The sequence below is a fragment of the Phoca vitulina genome, unplaced genomic scaffold (genome assembly GCF_004348235.1).
Source record: "Phoca vitulina isolate PV1807 unplaced genomic scaffold, GSC_HSeal_1.0 scaffold8, whole genome shotgun sequence".
In the NCBI taxonomy this organism is placed as follows: domain Eukaryota; kingdom Metazoa; phylum Chordata; class Mammalia; order Carnivora; family Phocidae; genus Phoca; species Phoca vitulina.
In genome coordinates, this window is record NW_022589711.1 from 5,644,259 (window position 1) to 5,662,673 (window position 18,415).

Genomic DNA, 18,415 nt, shown 5'->3' on the forward strand with positions numbered 1-18,415 from the left:
TATATTTATGCAAACTTCAGTAAAGCTATAATAAAAAAATACTTTGAGAGTCCCAAAGATCTGTTTTCCTTTAAAAAGGTCCTAAGTCAAGAATAAAAACCTTGTCATCAGGTGGAATATTAATGGGGAGAAAGATGAACTTTTCAATAAAGTTGCTGGTTTTCCAGAGGGGAAAAGCGAATTTGGCCACCTACTCAAACAATGTGTAAAATTCAAATTCAAGTGGAGTAAGACTTAAATACTAGGGCAAAACGAGAAAAACAGCAGAGGCCAATAAAAGAGAATTTCTTTATAAAATAAGGTATGGGGGGCGCCTGGGTGGCTTAGTTGGTTAAGTGTCTACCTTTGGCTCAGGTCATGCATGATCTCAGGGTCCTGGGATCAAGCCCTGCATCAGGTTCCCTGCTCAGGAGCAAATCTGCTTCTCCCTCTACCTCTCCCTCTGTGATCTCTCTCACTCTCTCTCAATAAATAAAATCTTTAAAAAAAAAAAACAAACGGGTATGGAAGTTCAAGAAAACTAATTACAAATGAGACTAAATTAAACTTCTATTCATGAAAGGGCACCATAAAGAGAGTAAAAAGACCTCCTGAAAATGGGAAAAGAAACTTGGAAAACACATAAGTGGAAGAAAAAAAAGTATTTAGACTGTAACAGACTCCTTCAAATCAAAAAAAAAAAAAAAAAAGGTAAAACCAACCCAAAAGAAGAAACACATATGAATTTCACAGAAAAAAAAAAAAATCTCAATGGTCCATAAACATAAGAAGGTAAATGAATAACTTATCAGCAATAGAACACTTCTGGTGTATCCAGAAGTATAAATGAACTACAACACAAAGGTTCATTTATTTCATATGAACCTTGACTCTTACACCTCAGAGCACACACAAAAGTAAAGTCTACATAGATCACAGACCTAAGTGTAAATGCTAATAAAACATTTTAGAAGAAAACAGGAAAAAAAATTTACAAACTAAGGGTCAAGAAAATTAGGTCAAAGCACTAACTACGAAAGAAAAAGAAAAACGGGACAATGAACATCAATGTTAAAATACTTAGACTTGAAAATAAAAAGACAAGCTACATACACATTTAGAAAAAAATATATACATATAATGAAAGACACTTTCAGAATATATAAATTCCTACAACTCAATAGCAACATACAAATTATTTGTACATGACCAAGAAGGAAAACATGGAGGCAGCTGGTTCCTAGTATCTCCCCACCACACCCCCTGCTTGACTCCACACTCTCCCACAGCCCCACTCCCTCTTCTCTACAGAGAGCCCCCTGAAATCCTAACGCAGGAGTAAGAGGAAGAACAAAGGTTCTGTTGGTCAGCCCCCTCCCTTTGTACATTAAACCCAGAGAGCTCTATGAGCTCGCCAGCGATTCTAGCAGGACATGGGGTAGAAGGTCCCTGACCACCACAGGCACGGCCCAGAATGCACAGAAGGCATTCTCTCCCATCAGAGAACTGCAAACCTTGAGGCTAGAGTTTGCCTGAGCCAACCTCCAACCTCAAGCTGGCCAAGAGCACGCCAATGGCAACACCACATAAAATCAATATTCACAGAGAGCTGGGAGCATACCTCCTCACACAGAACCCCATGCCCTGAGGAGGCTACTCTGGTTCCCACATGCCCAGAAATCGAGGCTTCCTACCAAGAGTTGAACCCAGCCATCTCATATGCTGCCTTCATCTATCCAGCCAGAGCTGCAACATGCTCGGTGTAAGGGTGCCCTTCCTCTGATGCCACCAGCAAGAATGGAAACACGGACTGTCAGTTTTCTCTTAGTTCTGCAGTCTTATCACTGATCCGAAGTCCTGGTCCTACTGGGGAAGAAGCCCAGAAGTCAGTTCTGAGAATCCATATGGTGTGACCAGAATAGGCACAAAGAGTAGCCACTGACCCCAGGAGGCCTGTGCAGAGAGCTGCTGCTTCTCTCTAAAAACTGAGAATTTTAACGACTGAGCCACCCAGGCGCCCCAAAACTGAGAATTTTAAACCTGAGACATTGGACTGCTGCTAGTTTCCTTTAAATCCTCTTCCTCAGCCCTGCTCTGCTCCACAGTCTGTCTAAGGCCTCATGGGAAGACTTCAAGGGTGTTCTTGATGAGAAACCCAGACCAGCTCAGAGGCCTCAGTGGAGGTACACAGCAAGCCCCACACCCCAGCTCAAAACTGTTTCTGTAGCTCCACCCCAAAGAAACCAGATATTTGATTGTGCATGTATTCTGGCATGAATTTTAACATATCAACTTGTGTATACGGGAGTGTACCACTGGTTCTCTACTAGTGTTACCACAGTAATGGACCTTCGCTGCTAATGCTTCTTCATTCCTGGTCCTTCTCTCCACACTGCTCCCCCACATCCAGCTTCACTGAGGACCTAGCTCTCAGCTCTGCAGCCAAGCCTACCCTCAGGCCTAGTACTGCTAATCTCCACCTCACCCACTTCCAGGCTGAACAACACCAATAAAAACCCAGCAAGTATGAGCTGTTTCCTTCTCCAGTTCAAAACAGGCTCTTCTTTCTTGTTCTCCCACGGACCAAAAACAGTAAGAAAAGTCCTTCTGACCCAAATGCTTACCTCTCCACAGTTCAGCCCACCTACCATTGGTCCTCCAAGTTCTTTCCAAATTTCCAAACCAACTACAATGTTAAAATATTTTGTACCCTGTAGAACAAAAAATACACCACAAAGATTTCTCTTGTGTGTACAATTATCAAAGACATTAATTTAATGTTAGTCTGAGGCATAAAGAAAAGGATTTTCTATTTTTTTTTTTAAAGATTTATTTGAAAGAGAGAGACAGCAAGCACAAAGGGGGGAGAGCAAAGGGAGAGAAAGAGGGGAAACAGACTCCCCACTGAGCAGGTAGCCTGACAGGGGGCTTGATCTCAGGATCCTGAGATCATGACCTGAGCCAAAACCAAGTGTCAGACACTTAGCCAACTGAGCCACCCAGGTGCCCCTGAAAAGGGCTGTCATTCTTCAGCACTGAGCCTTTTTAACAGGTGTTTTAAAAAATAGTAAAATGAAGGACAAATTGTGGAGTCTCATTTTGTTTTATGAGCATATCAGTACTTGCTCCTAGAACGTTGTACCTCTAGCAACATCTTTAACTTTTTAGCTATTTTCAGGGCACCTGGGTGGCTCAGTCATTAAGTGTCTGTCTTCGGCTCAGGCCATTATCCCAGGGTTCTGGGATCGAGCCCCACGTCGGGCTCCCTGTTCAGCGGGAGGCCTGCTTCTCCCTCTCCCACTTCCCCTGCTTGTGTTCCCTCTCTCGCTGTCTCTGTCTGCCTGAAATAAATAAAATCTTTAAAAAAAAAAAAAAAAAACTTTTTAGCTATTTTCAGGTGTGGGATAATTAAGTAGCTACTATTATTGCTAGTCCTGTAAGAATGTAAGACTGGATAAAACAGTTGACCTTTGAACAATATAGGTTTGAACTGTGCAAATCCACTTATACACTTCTTTTTATTAAATACACTACAGCACTGCCAATGTATTTTCTCTTCCTTTTGATTTGAATAACATTTTCTTTTTTTAAAAAAAGGATTTTATTTATTTATTTGAGAGAGACAGACATAGCCACAGAGAGCAGGAGTGGGGAGGAAAGGGAGAAGCAGGCTCCCCACTAAGCAGGGAGCCCAATGCAAGGCTCGATCCCAGGACCCTGGGATCATGACCTGAGGTAAAGGCAGACAACCAACTGAGCCACCCAGGCACCCTGACATTTTCTTTTCTCTAGCTTACTTTATTGTAAGAATGCAATATAGAATACATATAACATACAAAATATGTATTAATTGACTATGTTATCAGTAAGGCTTCCAGTCATAGTAGGCCATTAGTGTTAAATTCTGGGAGAGTCAAAAGGTATATACAGATTCTTGACTGCATGGGGAGGGGAGGGTCAGTGTCCCAGCCCCCACATTGTTCAAGGATCAATTGTATATGAGAAGCAATATTTAAAAATCCTCCAAAAATGGGGGCACCTGGGTGGCTCAGTCGTTAAGCGTCTGCCTTCAGCTCAGGTCGTGATCCCAGGGTCCTGGGATCGAGCCCCACATCGGGCTCCTTGCTAGGCAGGAAGCCTGCTTCTCCCTCTCCCCCTGCTTGTATTCCCTCTCTCACTGTGTCTCTCTCTGTCAAATAAATAAATAAAAAAATCTTAAAAAAAAAAAAAAAAAAAATCCTCCAAAAATGGCCAATAAGCACATGAAAAAATGTTTAAAACCACTAGTCATTACAGAAATATAAATCAATACCACAATGAAGTACCACTTACATGCTCACTAAAATGGCTAAAACATAAAAGTTAACAATATCAAGTGTTGACAAAAAAGTAGACCAACTTTAACTCTCATACATTGCTGACGGTAATGTAGGATAGTAAAATAACCATGTAGCAATCTTTTATAACAATTTTACTCCTCTGTGTTTGACCAAGAGAAATGCAAATATGTCTCTTCAAAGACCTACTTACAAATGTACATGTAACAATATCACTTATAAGGGCCAAGAACTGGGAAAAACCCAACAACCCACCAACAGAAATAAGTTTACACAGTTTGTAATATTCATATAATGAAATATTACTCAGCACTAAAAAGGAACTACTAACACATGAAATAATGTGGCTCAATCTCAAAAGCATTTTGCTGAGAAAAAAAAAGTCAAATGCAAAAAAAAAAAAAGGAATTTTAAGATTCCATTTATGTGAAGACCTAAGACAACCAAAACTGGCCTGTAGTGATAGAAATCAGATCCATGCTTACCTGGAATAGGAGTGTGGTGATACTAAATAGAAAGGGTGACACAGGGTATCTTTTGGAATTTATCTAATTATAAAATTTAAATTATAAAATTTATCTAATTATATACTTTAAAATGGGTGTTTTTATTTTATTTTTTATAAATTATACCACAGTAACATTAACTTGGAAAAGTAAAGATAGCAGCTAGTGGGATGTGGAAGGAAGGGACAGGTTGAGTGAGGCACAAAGGAAATTTCTAGAATAAAAGGATGCTCTATTTTATATCTAGGGTGGTACAAAAGGTAGTAATGTTATATTTCTTTAAGGTATACATAAGCTTTCATATGCTTTGGTTCACACACAAACACACACACACACACACACTTTCAGAAATGATCCATACACACTACACACCCCAAAAAGAAGAGAAACAGAAACACTGCAACCTTAGCATGTACAATTGTTTCCCAACTCCTTGATGTATGAGTCAATTAACAGAAAGACTAAATCTGCCCTACTGAGGTTGGGGGTGGGGGGCAAATGTCCCACCTATGCATCTGAAGCTTTGGGTTTCCATACAGATGTTGGCCATGAAAGCCTGAGGCAGGAGGCATTTCCCTTACAACAGGAAAGCATAATCAGTGTACTGATGGGGAGAAACACCTGAAACAGAAGAAAGCCTGTATGTTCGAAGACTGCTCCACTGTTAAATTGGGTGTATTGTAATAATTCAACCCCTGAAGGAGCCCTGCAGTCAATTTACACAAGCTGAAGCATTCTCATCTCTAAGTATACTAATTAATTTCAACTAGTGGTCCTCAAACTTTAAGTACAGAAGAATCATTTGGGATTCCTGCTAAGAATGCACTAGTCCAACCTTTGGGCTTGAAACAGTAAGTCTGAGCTCATGTGAGGTACAGAATTCTACAGTTTTAGCAAGCTCTACAGGAAATGAATAGTCCACAAACCAAAGAAACTCTGGTCTAAACCTATATCAACAAGGTTAAAAAGACAAGGAAAATACTGCTGGACATTTTTAAATATTAAGACCAAGTAATCTTTAAAAAGCAGATAGATTGTACTAAGACAGTTAACTGAAGGAAGAAAAGGAAGAAACTTTCAAAAATTACCAATCATATGTACAAAACAAGATATCCTGACAAGGAGAATATTCTTGAAAATTAGTACAAGTTTTGCCAAAATAAAACACAAGTGGTGTTTTTATAAGTTCAACTTTCACTTCATGTACTTAGCCACATTGCATAGTAACATTCCAAAATGGCTTTCACAAGCCATATCTGGTCTTTCATATATTATATACACTAATGATTATTGTAAACTATGATACCATACTCACCATGTCTGATTTTATAGGAGGTAGGATGACAGAGAAGTAACTGACAAACCAACTATCTCCCCACCTATTCCCAGGGGGGCCTGGAGTGAAACTTTCATGAGTCACCAGGACTCAAAGGAAAAAGGTACATGCACACATCAAAACTTAAAATACTACAATATTCTTTAGTTCTTTAGAAATAGAACCCTTTTTATAACATGTAAGTTCATACAACTAACGCATGTAAATAGTTTAAAAACTCAGTAGGTACCAAAGTAGGGAACTGTCCTTTAAAATCAGTAATAAGATAATATCCATTATCATCACTTCTAATCAACATTTATTAGAGGTCTTACCTAGTACAGTAAAAAAAAAAATGAAATTACAGGCATAAAAATTAGAAATAAATAAAACTGTCATAATTTATTCATGATATAATCTTTTACACAGAAAATCCAAAATCATCACTGGAAAAGTATTAAAATAGAAAAGTTTAGCAAGATAGCTAGATATAAGATCAATACACAAAAGCCAGTTGCATGTGTACACACCAATAACAACAAATATTTTAAAGCACCATATAATTATTATCAGAAATTACCATCTAAAATAAATGATGCATAGAAATTCTACAGTTAAAAATATAAACTGAAGAGATATTAAAGAACACCTAAATAAAAGAAGTATACTCTGTTCGTGGACAGAAAGACTCAATACCATAAATATTTTAATGATCCCAAAGTGGTCTATACGGTTGCTTGAATTAATAAAAAACTCAAACAAGGGTTTTTTAGAGGACTTGGTAAGATTATTCTAACATTTCTAAGGAAAACCGTGTCATGACATGTTGGAAGAAGAAAAGCAAACTTACTTTTCCAATGCTAGAGATTATTACGAAGCTACAACAATGAAGACAGGATGGTATTCACAAATGAATGATGAAACAAAAGACAGCACAAGGGGAAAAAGAGCATCATGTAAAACTTTTGTATAAGATAAAAATGGCATGTCAGTTCAGTGGGGGAGAGCATTAACTTTTCGATGAGGTAAAGTTAACAACAACAAAACAAAAAATCATATATAATAAAAATTAAATTGGATCCCCACTTCACACCTGTTACAAAAAGCAACTGAAGATGGAATAAGGTCTAAGTGTTGCAAACATAACTTTAAAACTCTCAGCAGAAAAGATAGATGAGTATCTTTTAGCTATCAAGGTAGAAAAAAGTTTTTAAAGTTAAAACAATGAAAATTAAAAATATACACCTTCAAGAATTCATAGAGCTGCAATAAAAAGAAAATCAAAGGGAGGATAAACATAGGATTCAAGATGATTACAATCTCAAATGAAAACAGAGGGATGGAAATGAAAATGAGACTATTTGGTTAGATATAGGTTACCTTCAAAGTTATAGCTTTTAAGTACGATTCATGTGTTTGTTATTAAAAAGTAAAAATTCATGAGTATTATTAAAAGTTAATAAACAATTTCATAAATAAATGAAAACATATTTTCATGGACAGCTGATCATAAATCAGTAGTTATGATTAATTCAATTCTGCTTATTTCACAACTAAAATGCAGATTATTAAAACAAACCCTCAAAAAAGTATATGACCACCTATGGAAATAGTACATCTAGAACTAGCATTAAAAAAATAATAATTTGTACAATCAAACTAAAAATTTATCTAACATACAGGACAAAAAGGGAGAGAAAGAAATTATAAAATAAAATTCGTAGCAAATAAGAGAGATGAATGGTATCTAATATTCAAATAATATCATTACAGGAGGGCAGGGGAGAAGGAATAGAGTAGAAACAATAATTTTAAAATATACATCTTTTTCCTGAGAAGAACATGAAAGTTTTCAGACCAAAAATCCTAGGCAGAACTGTTAAGAAGATACACACACACACACACACACACACACACACTTCTGGATTCTAAAACCAAAGGGGAAATCTTACAAGCTTACACAGAGAGTTAAAAATTATCTACAAAAAAGAAGTAGAGTAACATCAAACAGTATTAAATATGCCAGAAAAATATATAGTTAAAATTAAATACCTAATTTTTAAAAACTAATGGGCTACTAATGTGTCTATAACACAAGTAATATTTTTGATGTAAGGTGTATCTTAAGAAATCTAAAATGCCATCATTTAGAATACAATTCCATATTAACCCAACAAAATCAGGAATGTTGTAAATAAAAATATGCTAAAAAGTCTTTCTTATTGGGGACAGAAGGAAAGAGAGAAAACTATTCATTCTGACACTATCAGAAAAATATGCTTAGATATATATTTGTTTAAAATTAAGAGTAGAAAGGAGAAAGAGATTTACTAATCACAGATACAGATATAAAGAGGCAAGGGTGGGGGAGGTGATACATGAAAATTTCATCAATCCATCAAAACTGAGTGGGCAAAACAAAACTAATAAATAGAAACTCAGATGACAAAATAATTATTTTTATCAGTGACCACCATATACATGAATGACAAAATCCTACTAAAAGACTAGCAAAAGCAAAAAAATCCATTAGAAATAAAAAGAATTTGATGAAACTAAATTAAGATTACATCAACATCTCAGAATTTAAAAGACAAGGAAAAAAACATGAAATATTCAAATCACACTATAAGTGTTCATTTAATATATAAATATATAACTCCAACTTTCAAATACACATCCTTTCCATATGCTCATTAAAACCTCACAGTCATAAGAAAATCTTAATTTCTAAAACTATTACAAATCATGTTTTCTAAACAGTACACTGAGACTAAAAATCAAGAATTTAATAAATGCAACATCTTAGGAAGTATGCCAGGAAAAAAAAATCTTTTAAACAATGAAATAAAAATGAAATCAAATCCCAAACAAAATCAGATGAAAACCCACTGCCCAAAATGCTTATTAACACGATTGGAAACTCACTAAATGTTGAATTCACATACAAAAAGAGCAACAATAACGACCCAAAAAGAAAGTAGAAAAGTGGAAATACTAAATACAAAAGCAAAAATTAATAAATTAGAAGATAAACAGAACTTACAAAGGAAACAAAGAACTGGATTTTGAAAAGACCAGTAAAATAGATAAACATCTGGCAAACATTACTGAAAACAAAACAATCAGGAATAAGAACGGAATCTATCTACATAGATTTAAGAGAAAACATCAGACCTATACATACAGACATACATATACATATACAACTAAATGAAATCAAATCTAAATCTATAAACATTTTTAAAATTGACTCCGGAAGAGGTAGAAAACCTAAAACGTTAATTGTCAAAATGTGGAAAGCTTATCTAAAACTTGCTCTAGATAAATGGTCGGCCTACTATAGTCATATTCACCAAATCTTCAAAGTAATAAGTACTGAGGTTAAACAATAAAACATGGCTAAATACCACCAATTTTGAATGATTTAACCTAATTCTATACTAAACAATTCCAAAAGCAAAGGAAAACCTAAAAAGCTTTCTAATGATTTTATGAGCTAACCTTACCTTGATAGCCCATATGCACAAAAGCAACCTCTGTAACCAATCTCATTTAAGAATACAGAAAATAAATTCCAGATTAAAATTTAGTATATTGAATTTGGCGGCATCATGACTACATGAGATTTTACCAGAAAGCAATACAGCATAATGGTTAAGAGCCCATGAGTCTCGTGACCCTGAGTTTAAATTCTACCCCCAACACATATCAGCAATGAAATGTTCCTTTAGTTCTTCTCTAACACTGTTTCCTCAACCACACCATGCAGGAAAAAAAAAAAGTGCTCACCTAATAATAATTTGTTTGGGAAGATTAAATGAATAAAAAGTTTTAAAAAATCTAAGCACAATTCTTTAACATAGGTATATATAACATATTCCATATATGTTATCTATTACAATTTTTGTGTTTATTTTTGACACACAAATTAGCACATTGGTCATTGAAAAAGGAAAAAGAAAAAGGCATTTTATAAAGAATTAACATCTAAATTTGATTTCAAAACATTTCAAAACATTAAGACTGTAAGGAAATCCCCATATCATAATGAAACAATACATAACAGAAACTAACACTAATCCTAGCAGTATTCTGTAATCTTAGCTAAGGCAATAAAAAAATGAAAAAAGAAGTATTAACAAGGAATAAGAGTAAGAATTACTTGCAAATGACATGAACTATATACATAGAATATTAAAGAAAATCAACAGAATATTTATTAAAACTGATGAGGCTTCTTTAAGGCAGCTGGATACAACGTTAGTATACAAATCGAAATTAGGTGAGAAGGAGGATTAAGGAAATAAGCAGCTGGATCCCAGTCTCTTTGCCCAAACCAAGTCTTATGCTAACAACAACATAATCAACTATTTAGTACCAAAGAACATCCCTTTTATGTAATGTTTACAGTGATTTACATAACATTCACTGTCCTTTGAAATGCTATACTGTGTTTTTACAACTTTAAATGATATCTAAATTAGAAAATACTACATAATTTAACTAAAAAATTTACCCTGGATCCAGCTTGTATTGTTTTCCAAGTTTTGCTTTAACTCTTAAATTGGTTGGTCTGTGACATCTGTGCCACATGACCCCCACTGTAATTAAGTGAAAGTTGACCGCTGATCCATAAAATTCCTTCTGCCTCATCATCTAGTATTTTTTTGTCCTCCCTGTCCAGAAATAAATGCATGCTTAGCTCCACTAAACACTCAGATCTAAAAGAGTTGCTCATGTCTAATCATACTAACTTTAAGGCTTTAAGGGAAGATTCAGAGGCAATTAAAGACTTGCCCAAGGTCAGAGAAAGGTGATTTAGACCCAACCCACACCCTTCAGTCTTTTCACTACACAGCCTTTATTCCAACAGTAGTCCACTGTTTCTCAATAATTAAATCTTGAGATTCAGTTAGGAAACTAAAATAACTACTACACTTACATTCCTTTTAGAAAATATTCGCTCATTATTTCACTCATCAAATATTTACTGAAACCTACTATGTGCAAGAAACCATTCTAAGCTCTAGGGTGAAACAAAATAGGCAAAATACCTGCCTTTATGAATCTTATATTTTATTCAACTCAGAAGGATGCATTTAATGTAACAGTACCCAACTCACTTCCCTCTATAAATCAATTTGGTCCCTGGGAGGAAGCCTTCTATCACTGCCCTAAAGAATCCTCATTTGGGACCTGAAGCTATGTATGTATTAAATTTTTGAGATCTAAGGATGCTACACTTCGGTAAAATATCAAGCACAAATGTTGAAGATACTTGTTCAAGACCAAAATTATGAACAGGATTTAACCAACTCTACCTAATCTGTATCGCCTAAACCTCAGAAAAGCAGCTTTCTGCAGTTTTACTACATCTCATAACTCCCGCCATGGCCAAACTTCAGCAATCAAACAAAGAACACATCAGAGGAAAAGACAGCCAGCCCCTTGCCTTATACCATGACAAGCTACTTTGCAGGTGAACAAAAGACCTATGAAAGCTTTGTGTTGTGCTGCTTTAAAAAAAAAATTACTAATCATCCTTCTGGAAGAAAAAAAAAGAATCTTGAAAATATAGAAAACTGTTCCAACCACCAGAATAGAGCTACATACATAAAACTAATATGCATGTGTATTCACATACATAATTTTTTTAAGGGGAGCAGAAAATAGGCTAAAATTTTGGTCATGCAATATGCACTAGACACTTGTTTTCCTTATAATTCATAAAGTTTCTAAGTGAAAACAAAGAGTTTCACTTTTGTTTCTTCTAAAGTATGAAAGTCACTTCCTAGTTACTAGCGTATAGTCCCCTTCCTAGTTACTAATTTGGTGAATTTAAATCTATCAATTTATTTGTAGTGGATGGTTTAAAGTACTTATACCTATATAAATATTTTTAAATAGTTATATATGAGTAACAAAATAAAAGTATATTAATGTGAAAAGCAAACAAACACATTGTTTCTTTTCAAAAAAACCATAAATACCATTATGGAAGTATAAAAATAAATGCATAATATTGCTCTAAGAAAAATTTACCAATATCTCTAAAATGATTTGATACACACACTAACAACAGCATCATAATGGTAATATTTTGGATTAAAAACTACTCCCTTTGTGTAAGGAGGGGGCTCATTAAACTAGGAAACTGGATTTGATGGCCAAGACCATTTTCAGTAATTTGATTCTAGACCCTACAATTTTATGCATAAACCTCTGAACCAGGCAGATCTGCATTATCTGATTCTATGCTAAAGAAGTACTTTAGTCAAAATCAACTAAAAAAAAAAGCACAAACTTCTTGCCATTATTCAAATTTAAAAGATGTGAAAAATAGGAGCCACATTTCCCACTTTCAAACAAATCAGGCTTTAATATTCAATACTGAAGAGAACTATAAACAAAAATGATACCAAACTTATTAAATACTGCTTAGCATACATATGAACACAAGATCCTGCTCTAAGTATTAACACTTTATCACATACTTAACATCAAAAACTAAAGTTTAAGGTATTCAGAACAGAAGAGGAGGATTAGGAGATAAACTGTTCTAAACTCCCATTATTAAATCTAGAATTATTTCACTGTCAATAAACTGCAGTCTGCAACAATCTTCTGAATTTACCAGTTAACAGTTAACTTACACAAGAATTCCAAAGACAACTTTCCCAAAGTGCCTAAAATAACAATGTACTATCCTTGCTTTCCAAAATTCTCGAGCATCTTCAATTACCTCAAGTACTATCATAGAATTCTAAAAATAATCTCAAAGCAAAAACTTAGCAGTGAGTGTATAGATAGCCCACTTTAGGACTGCAGGCCTTATTCTGAGATCAAGCACAGGTAGGATACAAACTACGTCAAAACTACAACAGGGTGGGGCATTAATTACTCACCCAGATAAACCAAACACAGCTTTGATAGCTGCTCACAGTAAACTCTAGTTACCCTCCAAATTCCAACACGACTAAAGCAATGTTTTCCTTTCGCCCAAAATGCCTTTCACAAAATGACCAAAAAAAAAAAAAAGTCATAGCCAACAACTCTTCAGGATACGGTGCAAGCCATGATAGTGCATTTGAGATTCTGAAAACAAAATCTCGAATAAAAGAAACATCTCTCACCACTCACTATAAAAGATCTGAAGCTTCACATAGATTTTATTTTTTTACCTAAGTGAGTGACCATTTGAATATGTGACCGAGGCAAGAGTAAAGGGTGAAGGATGGAATAAGGTCAAACTTAGGGGACAAAAGATTCCTGGAATAAACATGGCCAGAAAGGTTTCCTTTCTTAGGGACAATTTCCATATTCAGAGAGAAAGAAAAGGAAACAGAAAAAGGAAAAAGAACCAATTCTCTACTTCTACAGAAAGTTCACCTGGTAAATGTACCTGCTCCGCCAGGCAGGCAATTCAATTCTAGTGGAGACCCCTTTTACAAAATAATAGGCTTGGAATGATCCCACCTTCGAAATACAAATTGTGTGCGGGAAGGATGACAACTGGTTATTCTTTAAAAAAAAAAAAAAGTGGGGGGGAGGAAGTGACTAAAGTTTAATTCAGAAGCCCTAGAGAGGAGTGCAGGAATGTGAGGGTCGCTCTCAATACATAGCCGGCACTGTCTGCTACAGGAAAACAATCGGCAAGAAGGAAATGGACTGAAACCCACTAACTACACACCACTTCCCACACGCAGCGTCGCACTGGGCGCGACGCCCCCAAAGGCGACGGGCAGGGGCGACGGGCAGAGGCGGCGGGCGGCGGGGAAGCAAGCCCCGGGCAGCCGAGGCCCGAGTGGCGGAGGGGGAAGGCCGGGGAGCTCCTGGCCGAGGCGGGTGAGGACAGCACGTCGGAAGGAGGAGCGGAGCCCGGCCGCGCCGGCTCCCGGGCTCGCCTCACCTTCTGCGCCGCGCTCTGCTGCAGCACATTCTGCTCCACGGTCATGGCCCCCGCGGCGCTGGCGGCGACACAGGCGGCGGTGTGCGGCTCCTCGCGCCTCCGCCGGCCCTGGCAGCCGCGCTCCGCCGAGCTCCAGGGAGCCGCGCGGACCGCCGGGGAGTACAGCGCCCCCGCCAGCCAGGCGCGAAGGCGATGGCGGCCGGCGTGTGCGGGCACCGCGGGCTGGCGGCGAGGCGCGGACAGCGAGGGCCACGGCGGCGGCCCCACGACTTCGCGCGGCCAGCCTCAGCGCGGCTTGTCCGCCGCGGCCGGGGCCATGAGCGGGCGGCGGACGCTGGGGCGCGGGAGGGCGCGAGCAAGCCGGGCCGCGTCACGCGCGCGTGCTCCTTCGCGGGCGGCTCGCGGGCCACAGCGGGGAAGGGAGAAGGAACGGAGGGAGCGGCGGGCCGGAATGGCGCTGTTCTCCTCCCTCCCCGACTCCTCCTCCCCTCCCCTCCCCCAACCGCCGTCACCTCCCCCGCCCCGCGGCTCCTCCCCCGCCGAGCCCCGCCCGCCGGCCGACCTAACCCTATATTGTGACCCGCGGGGCGGCGGGGTGGGGCGGGGCCGGACCGCCTTGGAGCCCCACCCCCCAAATCCCGGCCCCGCCCCTCCTTGCGCGGCCCAGCGTTCCCGGGGTGGGGCGAAGGCGCGCCCCGCGGGCCTTGTCTCGGAGCCGCCCCTGCGGCAGGTTGCGCGATGCCTGCCCTTGGCTCTGCGAACCTCCAAGCCGAGGCCGAAGGACAGCGTTCTCTCAGTGCCCAGGACTTGTCGGATCGCCAGCTTTCCGAACTGCTCCAAGACATAACCTTTCCCCTTGAGCCTGATAACGTTCCAAAACCGTGCTGGGTGCCGAACGCCGGCTCCTTTCTATGTCTCCGGTCCTCTCCGCTCGCCTTTCTAGGAATTTCACAAGCAGTAAACTTGCCCGAAGGGAAAAGTTAAGTGTGATTTAAGCAAAGGGCTGTCAGAAGTCCTTATGCTGGAATGTACTTTTCTCCTTAACTAATCATTACATAAATGAATATTGACATTCTCCGTCTACTTCGTTCATGCAAACGTTGCGAGGCTCTGGAGAAATAAGGTTTATTTCCCGAAGATTGGATAAAAATGAAATATGGTCTATACAACACACAACACAACAAAAATATCACTGCCCAGATGGTACATAATTCTAATATACCAGTTGCCAAATAAGTAGCAATTAACCTTCCGGCATGGAATACTTGACCGTATGTGGAACTGTAAGAAAAACTTAACATCGAGAAAGCGATCTCTACACTCAAAAAAATCTTGAGCTTCACGAACTAATCTGGGCATAGGAGGTGAGGGTGCGGCAGTGAGGGGGTAGAATAATCAATGCAAATTGTCACAAATGCAATACACACATATGCAAATCCGGGTATAATTTTTAAACTGACGGCAAGAAAAGCAAGCTTAGTAAATGATCACTGAAATATTATCTGGTTTTATGTAATATTCACGGATCATAGTGATTCTTAAGATTTTGTAACAAATCTCTGCACTTTACAGCCATCTTTGCTCGGAACCTCAGATATATTCAACTGCCTTTTGAGATCTTTCCCTTGAGTCTTCATATGTATTTGCTCATTTGATTTTGACATATCACAAATTTTATTTTATTGATATCCTATGTTTTTACCAGAGGAATTTGAAAAGTTGTGAAGTGGCTGGAAATACAGAATTTTAGGAATAATCCAACAGTCCTGATAGAATGCACAATTTTGTTAGAACACTGAGACCCAAAGAAAGCTACTTGCCAAAGAAAGCAAACTACAGCCCATTTTACCTCACTTACAGACCAAAGTTCTTTCCAACGTATCGTCTTCATGTTTCTCTGTATTATGGATTAAAAAAAAAAAAAAGAACTCTATCCAGTTCATGACATCTGAATATAAGAAAGTTAAATTTAACATAAATATCCAGTACTGTGATTTAAAAAAGGATATTGCCATATACTAAAGTTTAGTTTCAAGAATTTGGCAATCAATGTTCCTCTGAGTTAAATTGTTAGTTCTACAAAAATATTATTTTACCAGTGGTTACTAGATAATCATTAGATATATCTTTGTATAGGGTAATCATACTTGCCCACTTTGATCATTTATTTCCCTCTTAACTTCTAATGGTTTCCTACTGAAAATTTTAAAATCTTAATTGTTTTGTATGAGAAGAAAATTTCAAGTGTCCTTATATGCATTCTTTTTTTAGAAAGCATACAATTAGAATGAATAGAGGATGGAAATTTGAAAATTTGAGATAAATGTGCACATATGACACATTGCCAGATATCCTAATTCATTTTAACAATATGTCCCAATGTCAGTTTTTTGTTCATGAGTCAGCCTTAATATGTATGGTCATTAGAAGCATATAACCTTAGGATATTATTTAATAATTCCTAAATTGTATTACTCTGGATTTTTGACATGCAGGTAAACACTTAAAGTGACAGATTTCATTAAAATTAAAAATTTAGGGGCACCTGGGTGGCTCAGTTGATTAAGCGTCTGCCTTTGGCTCAGGTCATGATCCCAGGGTCCTGGAATCGAGCCCTGAGTCAGGCTCCCTGCTCATCGGAGAGTCTGCTTCTCCCTCTGCCCTTCCTCCTGCTCGTGCTCTCTCTTTCTGAAATAAATAAATAAAATCTTTACAAAAAACTAAAATTAAACTTAAAATTTAGTTTTTAACACCAAGTCTGTTTTTCTATGTGGGATCAAAATGATGTTTCTAACAATATTCCGTATTGTGCCTTGCGTGAACCAAGGAAACTGGTATTCTATCTTGACTATTTATTTCTCTTTATTTAGAATGAGTTTGAATATCCATTTCTGAACACCAAAAGTCTAATATGTTGCCAAAGCACATTTGTAAGCCATGAGTAAGAGAGAAACATTCAACCACAGTGTAGATTTGAACAATTTCCCTGACAAAAGAATGGTTCCTAACTCTCCTCTTGAGGAGGAACAGAATTATTTTCCTTCTGTAGGTCTATTGACATTCTAGGATGATTTTATTTCCACCAATAAGGGAACCATAAACAATCATTGAAAGAGGAGGTTTCCATGATGTCACAATGGTACCATTCACTGATAAGGTGCTCATAAATTAGAACCTGTAAGAGTACTATCTGCCTAATACATGTACAATAAAATGCTATTGAATTAAATGGGCAGTCATGAAGGAGAGAAACAAGTTTATTTATGTTTTTGTAGGGCATGGCTAACTCTTAACTTCTCATTGCAACTGGACAGTTCTGTGGTCCTGACAGCCATATTGTTTATCTGACAAAGCATATCAATATTGGTATCTCCAGCTGTCAGTGGTACCTCATACACTGAGAGTCTCCAGATGGTCAGCGTATTCATTTTCTGGGGCAGCCATAACAAAATACCACAGAGCGGGTGGGCTTAAGCAAGAGAAATGTATTCTCTCACAATTGAGAACACTGTTAAGTCAAAGATGGAGGTGCCAGCAGGATTGGTTTTTCCTGCAGCCTCTCTCCTGGGCTTGCAGATGTCACCTTCTTGCTGCCTCTTCATATATTGTTGATCCTCCGTGCACACACTTCCCTGGTGTGTGTTCTTCTTTTTATAAGGTCATGTTGGATTAGTGTCCCATTCTAACAGCCTCTTCTTAACCACCTCTTAAAGAACTTATCTCCAGATACAGTTATATTCTAAGGTACTAGGGATTGGGACTTCAACATATAAATTTTGAGGGAACACAATTTGGCCCATATCAGTCATATTCAATCTACTTCACTTAATCCTACACTTCATACCTATGTACTATCAAATACCATTTTTCCTGCCCCATCCCCTAACCGCTTAGATTAGTAAGAGATGCATTAAAACATTAAAGAATAGTACCTCCACATTTTCTGTCAATATTCACATTTCTAGTCGGAATAGTTTTAGGAGAAAAAGTTCTGTGAATTGAAAAAGGAATCCAATCTAATGTGAACTATTTCTTTGCAAGATCTACTTTGAAAGTAAGGTCTATATGGAGAAAAAGCAATACTTTATCAACTGAGAGTCAGCACAAAAGTACAGATTTCTTGCATGAATCACTTGTTCCCCTTACTTTGAACAAGCCCAAAAGTGTACTCTGACACTGAAAATGACTTAGAGTTCCCAGACCCTTCCTCATTTCTTACCTTTCTTCTGTTTCTACAATGGTAGGCACACATTTCCCTGAAGGTATCCTATCATGTATATGGAAAGAGAAAGGTATGTAGTCAAAAGTGATTAATGTCACTTCCTGAGACCTCTGTCCCTCGGGGGATAGAGTACCTGATTCAGAG

The 18,415-nt window shown here is 37.9% G+C and overlaps 1 protein-coding gene across 4 annotated transcripts in view; it reads right to left on the reverse strand.

The window, feature by feature from the left end:
• Positions 1–14,243, reverse strand: part of USP25 (ubiquitin specific peptidase 25) — a 136,001-nt gene extending 121,758 nt beyond the window's left edge. For 2 of the 4 annotated variants that reach the window (XM_032406294.1, XM_032406297.1), the window contains exon 1: positions 14,050–14,243. In XM_032406294.1, coding sequence (XP_032262185.1) covers positions 14,050–14,094 — 45 coding nt within the window. In that variant the 5' untranslated portion in view covers positions 14,095–14,243. Of the gene's footprint in view, positions 1–1,673; positions 2,815–14,049 lie in introns of those variants that run through there. The other 2 variants (XM_032406293.1, XM_032406295.1) reach the window with 2 other exon arrangements.
• Positions 14,244–18,415: the final 4,172 nt, after the last annotated feature.